This window comes from Natator depressus, chromosome 2 (genome assembly GCF_965152275.1).
Source record: "Natator depressus isolate rNatDep1 chromosome 2, rNatDep2.hap1, whole genome shotgun sequence".
Classification (NCBI taxonomy): Eukaryota; Metazoa; Chordata; order Testudines; family Cheloniidae; genus Natator; species Natator depressus.
Window position 1 is genome coordinate 210,194,027 of NC_134235.1, and position 19,624 is coordinate 210,213,650.

A 19,624-nucleotide genomic window follows, 5' to 3' on the forward strand; every position below is an offset into this window, starting at 1 on the left:
CGTGACCCAAATAGCCCATTAGGGTGTTTCCACTCGAATTTTCAGAAGCACTCAGGTGCAGTTTCAGGTGTTGGTTTAACTTTTAAAGTCTTAAATGGCTTGGATCATCCTGTGTACTTCAAAGTCCCCCTTTTTCCTCATGTGATGCTGCAGCAGTTGGCAGTAAAATGACTGTACCTACTTGGGCAAGGAATCTGGGTGAAGCCAAGTAGAGACAGCTGTGATGTCTATACACCAATGTAAGGAGCCTGGGTAACAAAATGCGGGAACTAGAACTACTGGTGCAGGAAGTAAAACTAGAGATTATAGGGCAAATGGAAACACAGTGGAATAGTAGTCATGTCTGGAATACAGGTACTGACAGGTATGTGCTGCTCAGGAAAGATAGAGATAAAGATAAAGATAAAGATGGTGGAGTAGTATTGTATACTAATGGTGAGGTAGACTGTAAAGAAACTAGAATTGGTGTAAGGGATATAATGAAATCTGTTTGAGTCAAATCACTCTGGGGAAGAAAGGCAACAGTGGGATATAGTGCTTGTGGTCTGCTACAGACCTCCAGGATCTGATTTGGGTAAGGACAGAGACTTCTTTAATATTTTTAATGAAATAAATACTACTGGGAATTGTGTGGTCATGGAAGACTTTAATATCCCAGATATAGACTGGAGGACAAGTGCTACTAATAATGATAGAGCCCAGATATTCCTGGATGTGATAGCCAACAGATTTCTTCACCAAATAATCACTGAACCAACAAGAGGGAATGCTATTTTAAATTTAGTATTGGTAAGTAGCAAGAATTACTTAAAGGGCAACCTTGGTTTGAGTGATCATGACTTAATGCACTGTAAGCTAAAATTACATCTGCAACTAGGGGCCTTGATTTTAAAAGGGCAATTTAAAAAAAAATAAGGGAATTAGGGAAGTTAACTGGACTGAAGTCAAGGTACTGAATGTGGACAAAGCTTGGAATTACTTTAAGACGAACTTGCAGAAACTGTCTAGAGCCTTCATCCCAAGCAAGGAGAAAAAATTTGTAGGGAAGAGTTGCAGTCCAAACTGGATGAACAAGCTTCTCAAACAAAATATTAAGAGAAAGCACAAAGCCTACAAGGGATGGAAGAAGAGATGGATCATAAAGGAAAGCTACTTACTGGAGGTCAGAAAGTGTAGGGGAAAAGTGAGAACTGCCAAAAGCCAAGCAGAGCTGGACTTTGCAAAGGAAATTAAAACCAACAATAAAAGGTACTTTAGCCATAGGAAGAAAACAAGGAAAGAAGTGGAACCACTATGGACAGAGGGTGGGGTGGAGATTAAAGATAATATAGGTATGGTCCAACACCTAACCGAATACTTTGCCTCAGTTTTTAATAAGAATAATGAGGAGTTGGGGGGGGCAGTAGCAAGTGGCTAATGGGAATGAGGATATGGAAGTAGAAATTACTACACCTGAGGCGGAAGTCAAACAGCTTAATGGGACCAAATCAGGGGCCTGGATAATCTTCATCCAAGAATATTAAAAAGGAACTGGCACATGAAATTGCAAATCCAATAGCAAGGATTTTTAATAAATCTGTAAACTCGGGGGTTGTACCCTGTGACTTGAGAATTGCAAATATAGTACCTATATTTAAGAAAGGAAGAAAAAGCGTTCCAGAAAACTACAGTCCCATTAGTTTGACTTCAATTGTATGCAACGTCTTGGAACAAATGTTGAAAGAGAAAGTAGTTAAGGACACAGAGGTAAATGGTAATTGGGATAAAATACAACATGGTTTTACATGACCTTACAAAAGGTCAGGCCAGGACAACCCCGATCTCTTTTTTTTTTTTTTTTTTAAGAAGATAAGCTGATTTTCTAGACAAAGGAAATGCATTAGATCTAATCTACTTGGATTTCTAGTAAGGCATTTGATACAGTTCCACATGGGAAATTATTAGTTAAATTGGAGAAGGTGGGGAAAAACACACAAATCGAAAGTAGGTAAGGAACTGGTTAAAGGGAAGACTACAATGGGTCATACTGAAAGGGGAACTGTCAGGGTGGATGGAGGCTGCTAGTAGAGATCAGTCTTGGAACCAACCTTATTTAACATTTTCATTAATGACCTTGGCACAAAAAGTTGGAGTGTGCTAATAAAATTTGCAGATGTCACAAACCTGGGAGGTATTACCAATACAGAGAAGGATGAGAATATCACACATGATTATTTGGGTGACATTTAAAACTGGAGTAGAAATGGGATGAAATTTACTAGTGCAAAATGCAAGGTCATGCATTTAGGGACTAACAATAAGACTTTTTGCTACAAGCTTTGGACATATCAGTTGGAAGTGACAGAGCAGGAGAAAGACCTTGTCAATCACAGGATGACTCTGAACTGCCAGTATGATGTGGGCCTGAAAAAAAGCTAATGAAATACTCGGATGCATCAGGAGAGGTATTTCCAGTAGAGAAGTGTTATTACCATCGTACAAGGCCCTAGTGAGGCCTCAGTGATGTTTCACTCCATATTCTTTATAAAAATATCTTATGATATGAATATAACATAACTGAGATATACTTTATGCAAGATGGCTCATGTAAGATATCATTAGAAAGGTTATGATTTACTGAATGTAATTATCCAGTTTGTATGCCTGTGTCATTTCTGTATCTGAAGTTAGGAATATTAACTATGTATCTGTATTTCAAATGTGTTACTTTGGGAGTCAACTCCAACCAGCCCTTCAGGTACAACAGTGGAAAAGCCAGACAGGACTAATGGGCCATAAGCAGAGAAAATGGACTGTGAAAGAGCTTAAACAATGAGGAGACCTTGTGGCATCTTAGAGACTAACAAATTTATTTGGGCATAAGCTTTCATGGGCTATAACCCACTCCATCAGATGCATGGAGTGAAAAATACAATAGGCAGGTATAAATACACAGCACATGAAAAGATGGGAGTTGCCTTACGAAGTGGGGGGGTCAGTGCTAATGAGGCCAATTCAATCAGGGTGGATGTGGCCCAGTCCCAACAGTTGACAAGAAGGTGTGAGTATCAATAGAGGGGAAATTACTTTTTGTAGTGACCCAGCCACTTTATTCAGGCCTAATTTGATGGTGTCACATTTTCAAATTAATTCCAGTTCTACAGTTTCTCACTGAAGTCTGTTTTTGGAATTTTTTGTTGTTGAAGAATGGCTACTTTTAAGTCTGTTATTGAGTGTCCAGGGAGATTGAAGTGCTTGCCTACTGGTTTTTGAATGTTACAATTCTTGATGTCTGATTCGTGCCCATTTATTGTCAAGAATTGTAAGGGTTGAACCCAAGCTGGAAGAGCATCTAGCTTGTGAGTAATAATACCTGAGGTCTCAAGAGGGAGACCAGTGCAGTTGCCTTTCAAGACTTTCTGTAATCTGCCTGCAACAATATGTAGGATGAGAAATACTATTTGTAACCAATTTCTTTAGTGAAACTAGCTTAGTTTGCGTGTTTGGTTTCATTTGCTTAGTAATCTGATCTGTTCTGTCTGCTACCCCTTTTACCACTTAAAATCTGCCTTTTATAGTTAATAAAATTTGTTTTGTTTATTATTAAACCCAGTTTGTGTATTTTCTAAGTGGGTGGGGGAGGAGGTAAGAGGCGGATTTTATAATATATCTTTGGGTCTGCACTCCAAGGGAGGTGAACACCTGTGTGCTGGGGGCAAGTCCCTTAAGTTGAGCCTTCCCAGAACTGATCTCAATGTCTGTTTCATTCTGCAGTTGGGTGTAGCCCTGCCTGTGTGTGTGCTGGAGGAGGCTTAATAGCCTGACTCAGCAAGACAGGTAAAAAGGGTGCCCAAACTGGCATAAGAATTGGACTCAGTGGTATGTCAGCACATCAGGTGGCATCCTAAGGAGTCCAACCTGTCACAGCCTCATCTGGAATACTGTGTGCAGTTCTAGTCTCCCAGTTTGAATTGATCTTTCTTAAACACGGAACAGGTGCAGGGAAGGGCTACTAGGATGACTAGGAGAATGGAGAACCTACCTTATGAGAGGAGATTTAAGGAGCTTGGCTTTTTTATCCTAAGAAAACAAAGGCTGAGGGGAGATATGATTTCTCTCTATAAATACATCAGAGGGATAAAAACCAGGAAGGAAGCAGAGTCATTTAAGTTAAGGGTCAATGTTGGCACAAAAGCAAATGGATATAAACTGGCCATCAATATGTTTAGGTTTGAAATTAGACGCAGGTTTCTAACCATCAGGGGAGTGAAGTTCCGGAACAGCTTTTGAAGGGATGTAGTGGGGGCAAAAACCTAATGTGTGTCAAGAGTGAACTTGGTATGTTTGTGGAGGGGATGGTGATGATGAGCTTGCCTAAAATGCCATATGGTCCATCCACGACTGCTATTAGCAAATACCTCCAATGGCTGGAGATAGAATACAGTATGGGGCGGGCTCTGAGTTAGTACAGAGAATTCTTTCTCAGGTTTCTGACTGGTGGGTCTCACCCATCTGCTCAGGGTCTAACTGGTCGCCAGATATGGAGTCAGGAAAGAATTTTCCCCCAGGTCAGAGTGGCAGAGACCCTGGGAGGTTTTCACTTTCCTCTGCAGCATGGGGCACAGGTCACTTGCTGGTTTGAACCAGAGTAAATGATGCACTCTATAACTTGAAGTCATTAAATAAAGATTTGAAGACTTCAGTAACTCAGGCAGAGGTTATGGGTTTATTACAGGGTGGACAGGTGAGGTTCTGTGGTCTGTGATGTGCCGGAGGTCAGACTAGATGATCATGATGGTTCTTTTGGTTGTAAAGTCTATGGGTCTATGAGATTCTCCAGATCTGTGAGGGTTTTAGTTTTTGAACTTATTTTATAGTTCTTCCTAACAACATTTATATAAGGACTCAGATTTGGTTAATAAATTCAGTAAATATAGTAAATTGTCCATTCATATTGGTGTCCTAATTTTCTGTATAAGACACTCTGATGCTAAATTTTTGTAGTTACGGTTAATGTGTATTTTTACTACTTAATTACACCGTAAAATAACAAATGCTTATACTTTGTTGGATCAATAATAATCCAAGACAAAATTTTTGTTTTATAATGTTGCCATCTCCCTATAAAATATATAAACTGCCATCAGTAATTTACTCAAAACAGGTGTTCAGGCAGTTTAACTTGGAAGACAAATATGTGGATCAGAAAACTTAATAGTTGGCACTTATTTACTGTTTTATAGTCTCAAAACAGTATATAAACATTAACAGATCCTCACAACATTTCTGTGAGATTGGTAGTGTGGTCCTCATTTTAAAGAGATGTCTGGTCTTCTATTGAAAACAACGGCAAGACTTCTATTGCAGGATTGGGCCCAGATAATTTGAGTGACCTGTTCTGTGACTTCAGGAAGGCCTTCTTTAAATTAAATTAAGGCATGAAAATGTTCACTAATTTAGTCTAAATCTCAGGTTGCATTTTGAATTATCTGGAAATGTCTACATTATTTAGAAAAGTCATTTAGAAAAGCTGTAAGAAATTAATTGAAAGAGACCTTATTTTTTTCAGAATGGAATAGAATAGAAATTGATTATTAGGCTATTTAGATGGTCCAAGAACTTTTACCTATGATAATATGGTTGGACTTTGAAATATAAAAGCTTTGAAAGGGAAATAATTGCATCTATGAGATTTATTTTTTTGTTTAGAAAAGTATCAAGAAAAAAACATAATCACAGAAGAAAGTGCAGGTAACTCAGTGGCATTGAGGATCTGTGCTACTTAGAGAAGACTATTAATCATAGTTAAGCACATTAATCTTACTTCTTTCTAGCTAACCAGCATAATGATCAGGATTATTATTTCTAATTAGAGGAAGTAATAGATCATGTGTAACCTTAAGATGAGTCTCATTAATTAACCTGAGTCCTAAGGGATTTCAGATAGGTAGTCCATCTTTGTCACAATGAGTATCATTGGTTTACACTTAGTTCACAGGAAAAAACATCATTGGAATTGGCCTGAACAACTAAAATTGATTAAAATTATAGATAAGAAATAAATATATGACAATCCTTAATATATCCTGCAATTTTATATCCAAAGTATACTGATGCACAAACATCCACTGCATACTCTGTATAGATATATTGGGCCTGCTTCTGGTGTTGTATTGGTTTTACACTTGGGTAACTCCATTGACTTCACTGTACTTACTCCTGATTTACCCTGGTGTAAATTAGATCAGAATCAGAACCACTCTGTATACAGTTATGGGTGGAACTGGTAGTGCTGTCTATCAGTAAGATTGCATGACACTAAATTTTAAGACCTTTTTTCAATTGCTTATTGCATTATCAAACTTTAACTGAATTTTTCCATGGCGTATGTCTGTCCTAGACTGAGTATTTTGGAAGTTTTCACTGAAAAGGTTTGAGAGAGAATGAGATTAAGGAGAAATACTTTATTTTGACAATGTTTAAAAAAATAATAGTTATTTTATTGAGAACTACTAATGCCTCTGTGCTTTGGAGCAAGCACTTGAACTTTGATATAGAAACTGAATTTTTTGTTCAATTATGTGCTTTTTGCTGTCTCCATCAAAAATCAACCTAATCCGGCCAATTTATAAACCCCTGAAAAATCTCAGTTTGCACATACTGAGTGGAGACTTGCTAGAGTTTAGCAAATAAACTCCGTGAAGATTCCATCTACACTGAATATGCTCCAGCCCAGGGCTACAGGAGCTGAGCAGAACTTTGCCATGGGGATCAGGCATAACAGCTCAGAGCAAGGACACTCTTAATTCTGGCTTTTGCTAATTTGTGAGTGCTCAACTTTACAACCTTAATATTCGTTTAAGGTGTTTTTTCATGTAATGTTTGTATAAAATGGTGTTGAGAACTTGAATGTAAAACTGTTGCTTAATGGATTGAAAAGGGATACAGGATCAGATCCTCAGCTGGTGAATATATTCATAAATTCATTCATGTCACTCAAGCTATGATAATTTACATCAGCTGAGGATGTGCCTCATAATATCTGAAAGTACAGAGCAATTATATTGTCTACTAGGGTGGTGATAGTTTTGCTTCTAAGCTAAAAACTGATGTCAGTATCTATTATAGAGTACTTGTGGCACCTTAGAGACTAACCAATTTATTTGAGCATAAGCTTTCGTGAGCTACAGCTCACTTGACCGATGAAGTGAGCTGTAGCTCACGAAAGCTTATGCTCAAATAAATTGGTTAGTCTCTAAGGTGCCACAAGTACTCCTTTTCTTTTTGCGAATACAGACTAACATGGCTGCTACTCTGAAACCTGTCAATATCTATTATGTTACATCCCCAACTGAGGGAGGGGAAGCACATAGAGAGCATTCACTTCTCCAATATTAGTAGTTCTATCTTTGACTGGTACTGATTGCTACACTTTTTACAAAAAACACTTGGTTTTATGCCATTTCAATTAGTGAGGATTAGTAACATGAAAAAAAATACGGATCATCTTGTGACATCACCTTTAGGTTCAACATTTCACATAGTTTAGGTTCAGACACACCTGGAGACTTGGCTGAAAACATTCCCCAAAGGACTGGGAATGCTAGTTTTACTTTGTTTTAAAAAGACACTTCTTTCTTGAGACCTTGTGTTTTCTTTATTGCTTGTCTGCCATAGCATATACCTGCTCTCTCAGATCAAAGTTATTCGTTTCTTGCATCAGCAGATGTGTACATCCTTTATTTAGCTATATAGTTTATATGTGCCAATGCTGAATTGATTTCAGTAGAACTTATGTTTAAAATGGCAGCACAGCAGTATGCCAGAGAGATAATAATAAATGACAAAATTTGTAAAAAATCAGTCAAAAGGGAATTATTGCAAATTGTGGAATTATTTCAACTGGATTACAGTTACAGGAGCACAGCCTGAGTTTGCATTAAGCTTGTTGCTTTCTGTCTACTGTAGGATAAATTGAATGCAACACACAACATTAATGAATGCATGTGTTATTCCCTACTTGTAGATCACTCCAGTTCCAGGAACTCATCCACTTTTAGTTTTTGTCAACCCTAAAAGTGGGGGGAAACAAGGAGAAAGGTATGTTCTTTTCTTCTTTTGTTTTAAGAGTTTGTCAGTCTTTCTGATATGTTGATCCTTTGTGTCAAAATGCAGTTGACAACCTGAAGAGCGACTAGTTTTGAATGACTTTTGGAGTACATTTTAAAAATGTGATGCCTTAGATTTGGACATCCCTAGTATTCTTTTCTGCAGAGGTATTAGTATGGTAGTTAGTGATAAGAGTGAGTTCTCTGCAATATTTTTGCTTCAAGACCCCAAATATTAACTATATCCAGTGATTTATGTATATAATTACTCCTGAGGGAATTCTGTGCCAAAAAATTAAAAATTATGCACACAATATTTTAAAATTCTGCAAATTTTATTTGTCAGTAAATAATTGTGGCTCCAGCATGGCAGTGGGGAACATTGAGGTAGGGAGATCACCCTGAAGCTCCCACCTTCTTTGGTACAGGGACTCGGCAGTGAGGCTGCACCTGACAGTGACACAGTGCAAGGGCTGCACCTGCCCCAGAAACACCCCAGGGCCCTGGCCCTCTGCACTAGATGCACCAGGTGTGGGTGGGCAAGCTCAGCTCAGCAGGATCCAAGTGTGGAGAGCTTAGTATGGGGAGATCTAGGTATGAGGTGAGAGGTTTCCATGTGGGGCAATCTGGGTACGGGTGGCTCAGTGGGAGATCTGGATGCACAGGGGCTCATTGCGGTGTTCCAGGTACAGGGGCAATGGGACTCTGTGGGGATCCAGGTGAAGGTGGTTGGGGTTCAGGAGGGCGGGTCTGGGTGTGTGGGGCTCAGTGGTGGGGTCTGGGTGCTCGGGGAGTGGGGCTTGATGGAGTAGGGGTCCATGTGCAACTGGTTGGGATCAGTGGGGTGGGGGTCTGGGTGTGGGGGGCTCGTTGGAGGGATCCCTGTGTAGGGGGTTAGGGCTTGTCAGAGTGAGGATTCAATGGGCCTGTTTAATGGGAGAGCCCCAATTGCTGCCAAGGGGATGCCACATGCCAGGCTCCTGCTTCTCCCAGCGATTCCCCTATCTCCTTTTCTTCTCCATTCCCCCCTTTCTTCCCCATTGTCTCTCCCTCTCGCCCCCCTTCCCTCATATCCCCCATCTCCTCTTACCCAGGCCCACTGCGGTTACTCACTGTTGTACACAGAAAGGTAGCATGACTGGCACTAGGACCCGGAGGCGGCATTAAGCTCCAGAGTCAGCAGAGCTCAGACGCAGCTCTGCGCTTGCAAAAGTGGCGGGGAGCAGTGGCACGTAACCACGTTTGCCCCCCAATGCTTCTTTTCTGTTTGGATGGGGGCAATCCCACCCAAAAATGTGCCCATGGTCGCCCCCACCTCACGTGGCATCCCTTTGCTTCCCTGCCATTTTCTGCAGGAATTCTGCGGGGGGACATTTTCTGCGGAAGCGCAGTCCTGCAGAATTCCCTCAGGAGTATTATAATTTAATTTGCTCTTCTATCTCTTGAACTAATTCTGATATTTTAACAATTCTCTTTATAATTCCCATAATAGTTAGCCATTTAGGCTAATGGTCTATCAAGGAGCAATGGACATACTTTTGTTCTGATGTAAATCTACCCTTAATATGAACAATAAAAAAAAGTTTTCCACCCTCATTATTAATACTGGCCACAATGGCCAAGTATTATGAGGACTACAAAAGGGAAGCATTAGAATAATGGCTATAAAGTATTAAGTCCTGATCCTGCAAACATTTACATATCTGCTTAACTTTATGTATGTTAATAATCACATTGACTTTAATGGGACTATTCACAAGTGTTAAGTTAAATGTGTGTGTAAGTGTAGCTTAGCAGTCACACTACCCCAGCAGAGCCATGAGAGAGTGGTGGCAGGGAGCCCCTTCCCACCCCCAGCTCCTCTACCGAGCTTGTGTCTGCTGGACCCCCCACAAAGCAGCAAGTTTGAGAGTTAACACCCACTACGATGCATGGGGAAGCTCAGACCTCTTAAAACTATTGTGTCAGGCTGTCTACAACGCATGCAGAAATCACTGTATCAGTTACTCTCAAGTCATATTTTCAAGATTTACTTCAAAGCCACGAGTGCTAGAAATATAATTTTATTTTCAACTAAAGCTGAAATTCTAGTGTCATCGTTCAACTTCAGGAGCTAGTGTAGTGCTTGTAGTGCCAATGTCTTAATCTGGCCTTGACGCTCCCAGAAGGCTAGGTTGCAGTCTTCTAGCCAAGTGCTAAATAAAGTATTCTTGGGCATTGCAGCTATTTGGATATCAAGAAGCAGCAAAGGTTCCAACAGGACTCCCAAATTGTTAGTCAAGGGAAGGAGTAAATATAACCACTGCCATTTTTCTCCAGTTCCCCCCTCACACTCCCGAACACCAACATTACCTTAATTTTGTCTGTCTCAGCCACTCCCAGGTTTTGGCTAGATACTGAGAAGGCTGATCAGCTGTTCTTTCTGTGTCTAATGAAATGATGATGCAGTGTTGTCTGCATTCTAAGCCACAACGGCCCAATTAATTCACCATGTCCCCTAATGGTCTCTCCTAATTTGTATTGGCAAAGGTAACAGAATAGAACCCTGTGGCACCCACTGGAGAGATTCTCAGAGCAAAAAAGTAATGGACTAAAACTACCATCTGAGTGCTCAGGGGAAAAGAAAAATGACGCAACTCAAGCGAATTAGCTAATCACTGGCATAACCCATACAGATGTTAACAATAATTTATGGTTAATTGTGTCAAAAGCAGGTAATTGATCTAAAATAGCCAACATGGAGACTTCCCAATCAATCACCACAAGGAGGCTGTCCATAAATGAGACTGGAACTATCTTTGCACCATAGGCAGACCTAATCTGGCTAGAAATGTGCTCTTGGCCCATAGGCAGAATATCCTCTGAAGAGGATTTTGTTCTATACCTTTAAGGTGTACTGCTGTGGTCATTTCATCTCAGTGCAAGTAACATTTCAGAAGAATAACAAGAATGTAATTAAGGGCACATGTTGTATTAAAGGATTAATTCTTAAGTGTGAATAAGTCTTCAGGACCTGGTCATAGTAATAGTATTTTACTTTTTTAATTTTCTTGGAATGCCTTTTTTGAATTGCTATCTGGACAGCAACCAAGGACTGGTAACAGATAATTATAGACTGTAGCGGCTACACAGGGCAAAATGGGGCATTTTTCTCTACTGTTTTGCACCTTATATAGTCATTTACACCTGTGCAAAGTGAAATTATAGCACTTTACACCCACTTTGCACTCACTTTGCACAGGTGTAAATGTGACTACTCAAAGCATGAGGCAGTATAGAATCATGTGCATGGTTTCTGCCCCAGACACTATATAGCTAAAAGATAGAGGATAGGATGTAACAAAACCACAATGACTAACCAGCAGTGTTTGTTGTTGTCCCTTGTTAGTCCCAGGATTTTTGAGGCTGGATTTATTTGTTATTTAGTAAAAGTAGTATTTGAAAGGAGGACGAGTGATTTTAGGTCTCTTGGAAGAAACGTGCTTTTGGTGTGTTTTTGTAGTTAGTGTTTTTTGGTTTGGTTTTGTAGTTTTTTGTTTTGTTTTTGTTTTTTAAGAACTTGAAGGAGGTAAGGGGAAATACTGTGTTAGGTTAGGTCCTTGCATGAGCCTTGTACCCCTAAACTTCTGGTCCAGAGTGAGAACATTTTCTACTGAGTCGTACTGACTCCATAGTAGCGTGTGCACTTATTTCAGCAACAGCGGTGGACTTTTCAAGTGGCTGAAATTTAAGGTTTATGAGCTATAGCACATTCCCCAAATAGAAATTACAGTAGTGTAAAAACACCTAATTTTTATAGACTAGAATTTCATTATCTTGGCTCACGCACATTAAGGTGATGTTTTACTGAAAGCTGATCTACAGACTTTACTTAGGATTTTCTTTATTTGATGTATCATGATAAGCTGAGCTACAATTTTTAATTGAGTTTCATTCAATAAAGAAAGGTTGTGACAGATTTAGTTAAGAATCCGGTAGTTCTTCATGATGTTGTCTCTGCGGATCTCCACTGTGAGACTGTGGGTACATGAACACAGCAAAAAAACAAAACCAAAAAAATCCCAAGCCCATGGCAATGAATCCATATCAATGAGTCCATATCAACTGATTGGGGCTCACAGGACTTGTGCTGTCAGGCAAAAAATAGCAGTGTAGAAGTTCACGCTCAGAGATTCTACCCCCCTCCATATTGTACCACCCCATTTCAATGCAGTTAGCCTTTTGGGAAGCGTACACATACCCTTCTGTTTCAGCATTATAGAACTAATTTTATAAATACCTGTAACTTTCCCTTAGTTTCTTTCTTATTCTAGCCACACCTCTGAAACTGAAGGGAAGGAGACTGAGGAATAGTTTAGAGTAGGGCAAGTGGGTATCTTCTTGAATATTGGCACAGTGCATTCACACAGCATGTTGATCTGTTGAGGCAACATATTCAGAGAACAAAAGTTACTATGGCTAGTAGCCTCTTTTTTTCTTCAGCAGTGTCTAGTGTTATCTTTATTACAAGTAATAAAATCCAAATTATTTTCAATAAGCAGTGGCTTGGCAAATTTATATAGTTTAATAAAATGTTATTCTTGAGATTTTAAAGAAATCCATATAGCAGTAAACAAAAAAAGTTGAACAACTAGTAGATATATTTATAAAATAAAGGATACTATGAAACTTGCTCCAATTATACTTTCTTTTTAAGTGGTGGGCTAGATAGTGACTCTGTTTACAACATTTTAACATTGACTTGGACCAAGGATACACTACAGCTGTAGAGGAAAAGTGTTTATAAAGGATTAGAAAAAAATACAATTAAATACAGTATACAGTAACAGGAAAATAACATTAAGATTAAACTGACAAATCCAAGATTTTTGTGTACCAAACATATATTCCCATTAAAAATGATTACATAGAAGTGCAGCAAATCTCATAATGATATTAAGATAGCCTTCACATACTAAACCAAATCATAACATGTGATTTAAAAAATACTGTGGCTACCCCAACCAAGATCCCAGTTTTGACTGCTATGGGTTCATAAACTCTCATTTGGCATTGCAGCTGTTTCTGCGCCATGTCTCAAAAATATGCCTTTTGAATTCAGACTGTCCTAGCAGGAAATGTTGCTCCTTTTACCCTTTTTTAAGGAAAGGTACATCTCACTATGCCGTATGCTCTACTCCTTTCTCCATGTCAGTATGGATGTTTTAAAGCTAAATTCACCTAATATGAATGCCCGTAATGCACCACTCTTACGACCGACTTCTCTTCCCAGTCTAGCCACCTTTCCTTTAGAGATGATTTTTAGCCTCCCAGTATATCGTCTGTTTTCTTTTAAAGGCTTGATTTTCATCCCAAGAAAATCAGCCCAACCCATCGTAGCAGTCCGCCCAATGAGCTGTGTGCAGTAGTGCTACCTGCCACTCTGCCTCGTGATTCTGTCTGCAGTCCTCCATCCCCCAAACCCAGTCACAAGGCAGGGTGTATTCATTATCCTCCTCTACATGAAAAAGCAACATGTCAGAATAATTGTTGTTTGCTACTGTACATTTCAAACTGGGGCAGAGAAATTATTTAACTGTCCATTTCCCAACCTTGAGCATATCACTCATATTGTTTCAGACAGTTACAGTTTAGCATAAAGGGAAACATTTACAGGCAATTTCTTCCTTCTTCTTGGTAAACGTATGAACTGAAATGAATCATTCCCAAGTTCTGGCTTTTGCACAAAGAGTAAATCTTAGCGTTACAATAGTAGAAAGCAGGATGTGTGGGCTCACCATGACTCATCACTGAATGATTCTGATAGTGCTGACTTGAACATATCTACTGGCTGGAATAGGATATGTTCAAGTAAGAGGGCAGTGATAAGAATATTTGCTAGTCTCTACATTACAATGTGATCAGGTGAAGATTATTAGTGTGGTGAAAATATTGAGTAAGAATGTCACTTGACTCACTGGAAACTGTGCCCAGGTAGTAGTTAAAATCAGCACTATCAGACTCATTCAGTGATGAGTTATGACCCACCCCAAATAGCTAATGGATGAACATTTAAGGCAGTCACCTGTGATGTGCCCTAACCACCAGGCTAAAGAGTCAGAGTCTCCTAGTCTGTGGCCTAATGAATATTTAATTATTTACACAAAGTAGAGCAGGTCTAACAGCAGAAATTGAAAGAGAGATTGACTGTTGTGTCCTAACTGGACTACTGGCTATTCTGGGTTGGTGCTCTCTTAGGAGAGATTATGTCCGTCAAAGAGGGCTGGCACATATGTACACCAGCCAGCAAACTGAAAGTGCAGTCTTTTGCCTTCTCATGAATAAGATACTGCACTCTTTATAGCTAAATGTTTGTGAAAAAACAGACAGCATTTTAAAATCCACCTGTCACACGTCTGGTTTAGTAATCATCATGATAATTCAGAGTAGTCTGCCCATCTGCAAGATGAAGCCAGTCACACACATTGACTTTGTCTCATGACTGGTACTAGGGCTGTTGTAATATGAGTGAGTGAGAGTGGGTGGGGTGATTTATCAAGGGACTGATAAATGATCGGACTTTAAAGAAAATCTTCAGTATGGTCATTTACAGATGACCATATTTTAAGAGGTTTGTTTAAATAAAGCCTTTCCCTCTCCTACCCTAGTAAATTACACATTTATTACCAAAAAAGTACATAGATATTATGTACAGGCAACTTCATTTGAAACCATTCAAACATTGTAAGTTCAAAAGTTCAGTTCAGATGTTATTAGATTCCCATTTTGCTTAGGGGAACATCTGTGGACAAAGGAGCAGAGAGGAAAAATCTAATGGAAAAATAGGGTGAAAATGGAGCAGAGTGGGGGAAAAAACCAACAACTAAACAGAGACTTTTAAAAAGGAACAGATAAGGAAGAGAGAGATATTACAGTGAAAAAACTAATACAGTATTAAAATGTGTGATGCCAAAATGTCAATTATTCTGAGGAAATATACATTTAAATTACAAGAAGGAGGAAAGGCTTTATGAACTCAAATTAGTATGATAGATCCCAGTCACCGTGTCAGAGGGTCACTCCATGAGGAATTTTCTCATCCATGAGTGAGAAGTGGAAAAGAATATTTATGACAAGGAAACAATTCTAGTCGTTGTTGTCATTACTAGGAATTATTTAAACAATTCAATACTGTGAAACAAAACGTATCCTGGTTTTAGGAGACATAGCCTTAATTTTTAACAGAAAATTGTTGTTGTTGTTTGTTTATTTATTTATTTATCATAGTGCCTAAAACCCCTAATCACGCACATGGACCCCACCGTGCTAGGCACTGTACAAACACAGAGAAGAAAAAGATGGTGCCAGCCCCACAAACCTTACAATAAAAAAAAGTCTTGCCAACCTTTTTGCAAATTGTTTTCTTTATCCTAATAAATATTTGATGGTTATTTTTGGTTATGGGATATGACAAATCTTTGTATAACTGTATCAATAAGTCCCATTGTGACATTGATATTCGGGGAAAACATTTAATTTTAACTAAGGCTTTTCAAGGCTTTTCTGCTCCACTCTCCAACTATACTTGTACTCTCCCCGCACACCCTCTGCTCAGCACTTTCATACTAATTTTGTCTCCTAGTGATGACTCCACACCTTTTTTTCATGATGATTCCTGTTTCTGGATCAGCGTGCCCTATCAGGTGCTCCCCATTTGCATTCCTTCATATTTTTAATAAATGGTCAGAACATGACAGCTCCAATTATTATAAGCCAAAATTCCCATATATATAAAACACTGGGAAAAATAAAAATGATTTTGTAATTTTTGGTGGGTAAAGCACTACTACTTTGCCATCTGATTGCACCCTCAAATCAAATAGATGTCTAAATGCTAGCATTTGCATCCACAATTAATTATTTATTTTAATTAATTTTGTGCCAATAATTAATTGCAGATATAAAATTTTGCTTCTAAAATTTTGTACCCAAATGCTTTCCCAGGTGCTGTTTTGCCTCATCCTTTTCTTTGTCACCATACCTATCCCACCCACGTGCTGATGATGTCTACTCACCTGTTATTTATTCACTCTGTATTTGAACCTTGTCTCAATGCTATACCTGCAAAACTCTATGCACATATACAGAGCTATATAAATTGTAATAGAAACAATCATATATTTGATTTGCTTTATTGTAATAATGTGAGATTTTATCTTAAATTATTAAATTTATTAAGGTACAATTTATGTTAACCATTTGTTTTGTTTTTTCAAAAATCCAAAAGCATAATTTATTAATTTAAAAAAATTACTAAACACTTTTCTCCTAACTTTTTCTCCTTTGCAGAATTTACAGAAAATTCCAGTACCTTTTAAATCCTCGTCAAGTTTACAGTCTTGCTGGAAATGGACCAATGCCAGGGTAAGTCAAAGGCTAATAGCATTACCAGGAACTCATTTGATAAAATACAGCATAATTAAATAAACAGCCTGATATACATAGATATAGTATGTTTTTTGAATGTGTCAGCAGCACATATTTATGTATTAACTGCAGAAATGACAAAAATTATGTGTGAATGTACACATATAAAAGCATCATATATGTGGTATTGATAGCCCCGAGTGCCGTGTGTCAAATCTGTACTGTGATTCCCACCCTCACCTCTCGACTGCCTCTAATGTACCATATATCTGAGCAGCCTCAATAAGCTACCTGTGGTAGAAATATTTCCTTCTGTCTTCTAACTATGGAATATTTTCCCCCCAAAATGACATTGTCCCTAACACACCTACTCATTCTATAGATCATGGAGCCACTGGGAGCTAAATTGGCAGTTGATGTAATTTAGAACAGCCTAAGGGCGTATCTAGGTTATGCTGGCTGCAGCAATCCCACTGGTTCTCCACTCTACTTCCAGCAAGCCCCTTCCCTGCTTCTCCCATTTCCAACAGGCTCCCAGTGGAAGGAGCAGAATGGGTAGCATATAACCAGCTAGACTGATTTTAAGTCACTAAGAATGGTATGTTAAAAAGTTTCTGCTATTGCTGCTTAATGAAGGCTGGAGACTCAGGGCCTGAATCTCCTTTTATACCCATGTAAATCAGGTGTAAATCCATTAATATCATTGCAGTTTTATATTGATGCAAAATTGGTGAAAGTGAGGGCAAATCAGGCTCAGGTTTTTTACGACTTGGGTTTTCAAGGTGTGTTGCATTGTGGTGGCTGTGTCTTCTAAAGGAAAATAGAAACTTAGAATCTGTGGAATGGAGAAAAAATATATTGAGAAACCTTGAAACTATGGGATCCATGATATATTTTTTCTTGCCTATGATATTCTCCTGCATCCGATGCAAAGGCAGGTTTTGGGTTTTTGCTTTTATTGTTTTGAGGACTTTGGGGATTTTTTGTGTTTCATTAAACTCACCTTGGGCGTAGACCAAACATGAATGAATAGATTGGGAAATTATAGCATGCTATGTCAGGGGTTATTGCTAAATCTTACGAGGGCATGACCCTGTACCATTTTATGAATTGTATAATCCTTCAGACCCCATACTTCAGACTGAGTACCAACTTGACAATTTTTAAAGCTACTGAAATAGCTTTCTTCAAATTTAGCTTACTTTGTAAATTTCATTGAGACTTAAAAATCAAAGCAAGTCTGGAACCTCTGTGTACTGACAGTAATTGTAGTTTATATTTTACTTTGTAACATTTTGTCAGATAACTTGTGATGCTATAAAGAGAGAATGTGTTTTAAGGCATAAGCACAAGAGGGCAGTATTAAGTGCAGACTCAAAGCCCTAAACTGGGAGTCTCAACTTTCAAACACTCTCTCTCTTTGAACCATAACAGTGTTTTTTAGGTTTTTTTGAATTTCTCTTCTAATATGAAAACTAACTGTTTTACTTAGTATTTCTTTGAAGAAATTTCTTATCAATTTTCAAGCAGGTATTGTATTTAATTAATCAAGTTTTTTTTATTTATTGCATAGAAATGAATACTCGTATGTTTCCAGGTATCTCTTGCCAGCCCTTCATCATTCAGGCACTAGAGTGTGGATTGTGTATAATTTGTCCCTTTTACAGGAAGTTGGTTCTGTGAAACTCCAGACAGTTGAATAAACCTATTGTCTAACTCATTTACCCATTTTTTGTTTGTCTTCACATAGGCGTTTTATCAAACACAAGCCAGTTATTTTAGATTGTCAGTCAAACCTTTACATTTATTAAATTTCACCACATATTGCATTTCAAGTAAAGGGAAATATGGAGGGGAGTTGAATACCACAACGAGAAATAATCAAGAAGTATGCACTTCCCACCACTATTACTAAATCGAAAAGGGCTATATAAATGCAACATAAATATTTATTTTTAAATTATTTATTCACATTTTTCATGATCACCATAATCCATTTAAATTGTCTCTCTTGAGACTATTTTATTGAGCATTTAATTTCACTTCAGATATGTTTATTGGACTTACTTATTGTTTATATTACTGTGCACTTTAGTTGTTTTCTGTTCAGTTAATATTAATTGAAAGTTTTCAGTTTATTTTCGCTGGGGATCTTTGTGCTGTTAAGAGCACTGAACAAATATGCAGGGGAACCAGGAGAGTAGGAAAACCCCAGGTTGCAGAACGGGTCTGAAGCTGTAGCGCTCCATGGAAGCAATTAGAACCCACTGGCTGGGTCCCTCAGCCTCACCTCTATGATGGAATGCCCAGAGCCTTTTCCCCGTGCATATTGCCACAGAGGGCCCATCCACAGAAATAGGCTGCTGCAGTACCAATTGAGCCTCAGCCCAGACGGAGACAGGGGCAAGGTTGGCCCATTAATGGAATCATATCTGTCATTTTTTTGAAGAGTTTAAATAAATTCTGGAAACAGTGGATTCAACTTTCCCCACTAATTCTCTCCTATTCAACAAAGCATTTCAGAAGGAGATTGTACCTTTTAGAACGACAGTTAGTGTGCATATGATAATGAATCTGCTGAACAGTAACAGGTTGGTAGAGGTCAATGTTTTGAATCTGCTGCTGCTGTCTGTATCCTGACTGGGAAATGGTCAGGTCATCTCAGAGGGAGATATTCTATAGCACTTCCGAGAATGGATGGAGATCTGGAGGGACTGGGACAAAGGCAGATGCTCCTGTGTAAGTGATCAGGGGTCTCAAACACAGGTCCCCAAGCAGTCTTCAGCCACCACTCGGCCACTTGCTTGTACCAGCAGAGAGTGTGGGCTAGTGGACCATAGCTCACCATAGGCACCATCCACCAAGCTCCCCATTGGAGGAGATTTACGGCCTCTTCAGTTGGCTCAGATTCACTATTTAAGTCAGAAAGAGGCGCAAGAAGTTGTCTTAGCAAGTAGTCAAATCTCTGGATGGCTGCTACATTGAATGATGGCTTCTTGCCTGACTCTTGAGCCCTACCTTGTTCGTGATTCCTGCCTTCCTGTCCTGTTCCTGGTTCCTGCCCTCCAGGCTTGTTTCAGATCCCTGCTTCTGTGCCCCACCCCTGACTATTGACTCTGTCTCTGACCCTT

General features: G+C 38.9%; 1 protein-coding gene across 2 annotated transcripts in view; it reads left to right on the forward strand.

The window, feature by feature from the left end:
• Positions 1 to 19,624, forward strand: part of DGKB (diacylglycerol kinase beta) — a 500,582-nt gene that overhangs the window by 216,255 nt on the left and 264,703 nt on the right. For both annotated transcript variants that reach the window (XM_074945832.1, XM_074945833.1), the window contains 2 exons: positions 8,006 to 8,079; positions 16,416 to 16,490. In XM_074945832.1, coding sequence (XP_074801933.1) covers positions 8,006 to 8,079; positions 16,416 to 16,490 — 149 coding nt within the window. The remainder of the gene's footprint in view (positions 1 to 8,005; positions 8,080 to 16,415; positions 16,491 to 19,624) is intronic.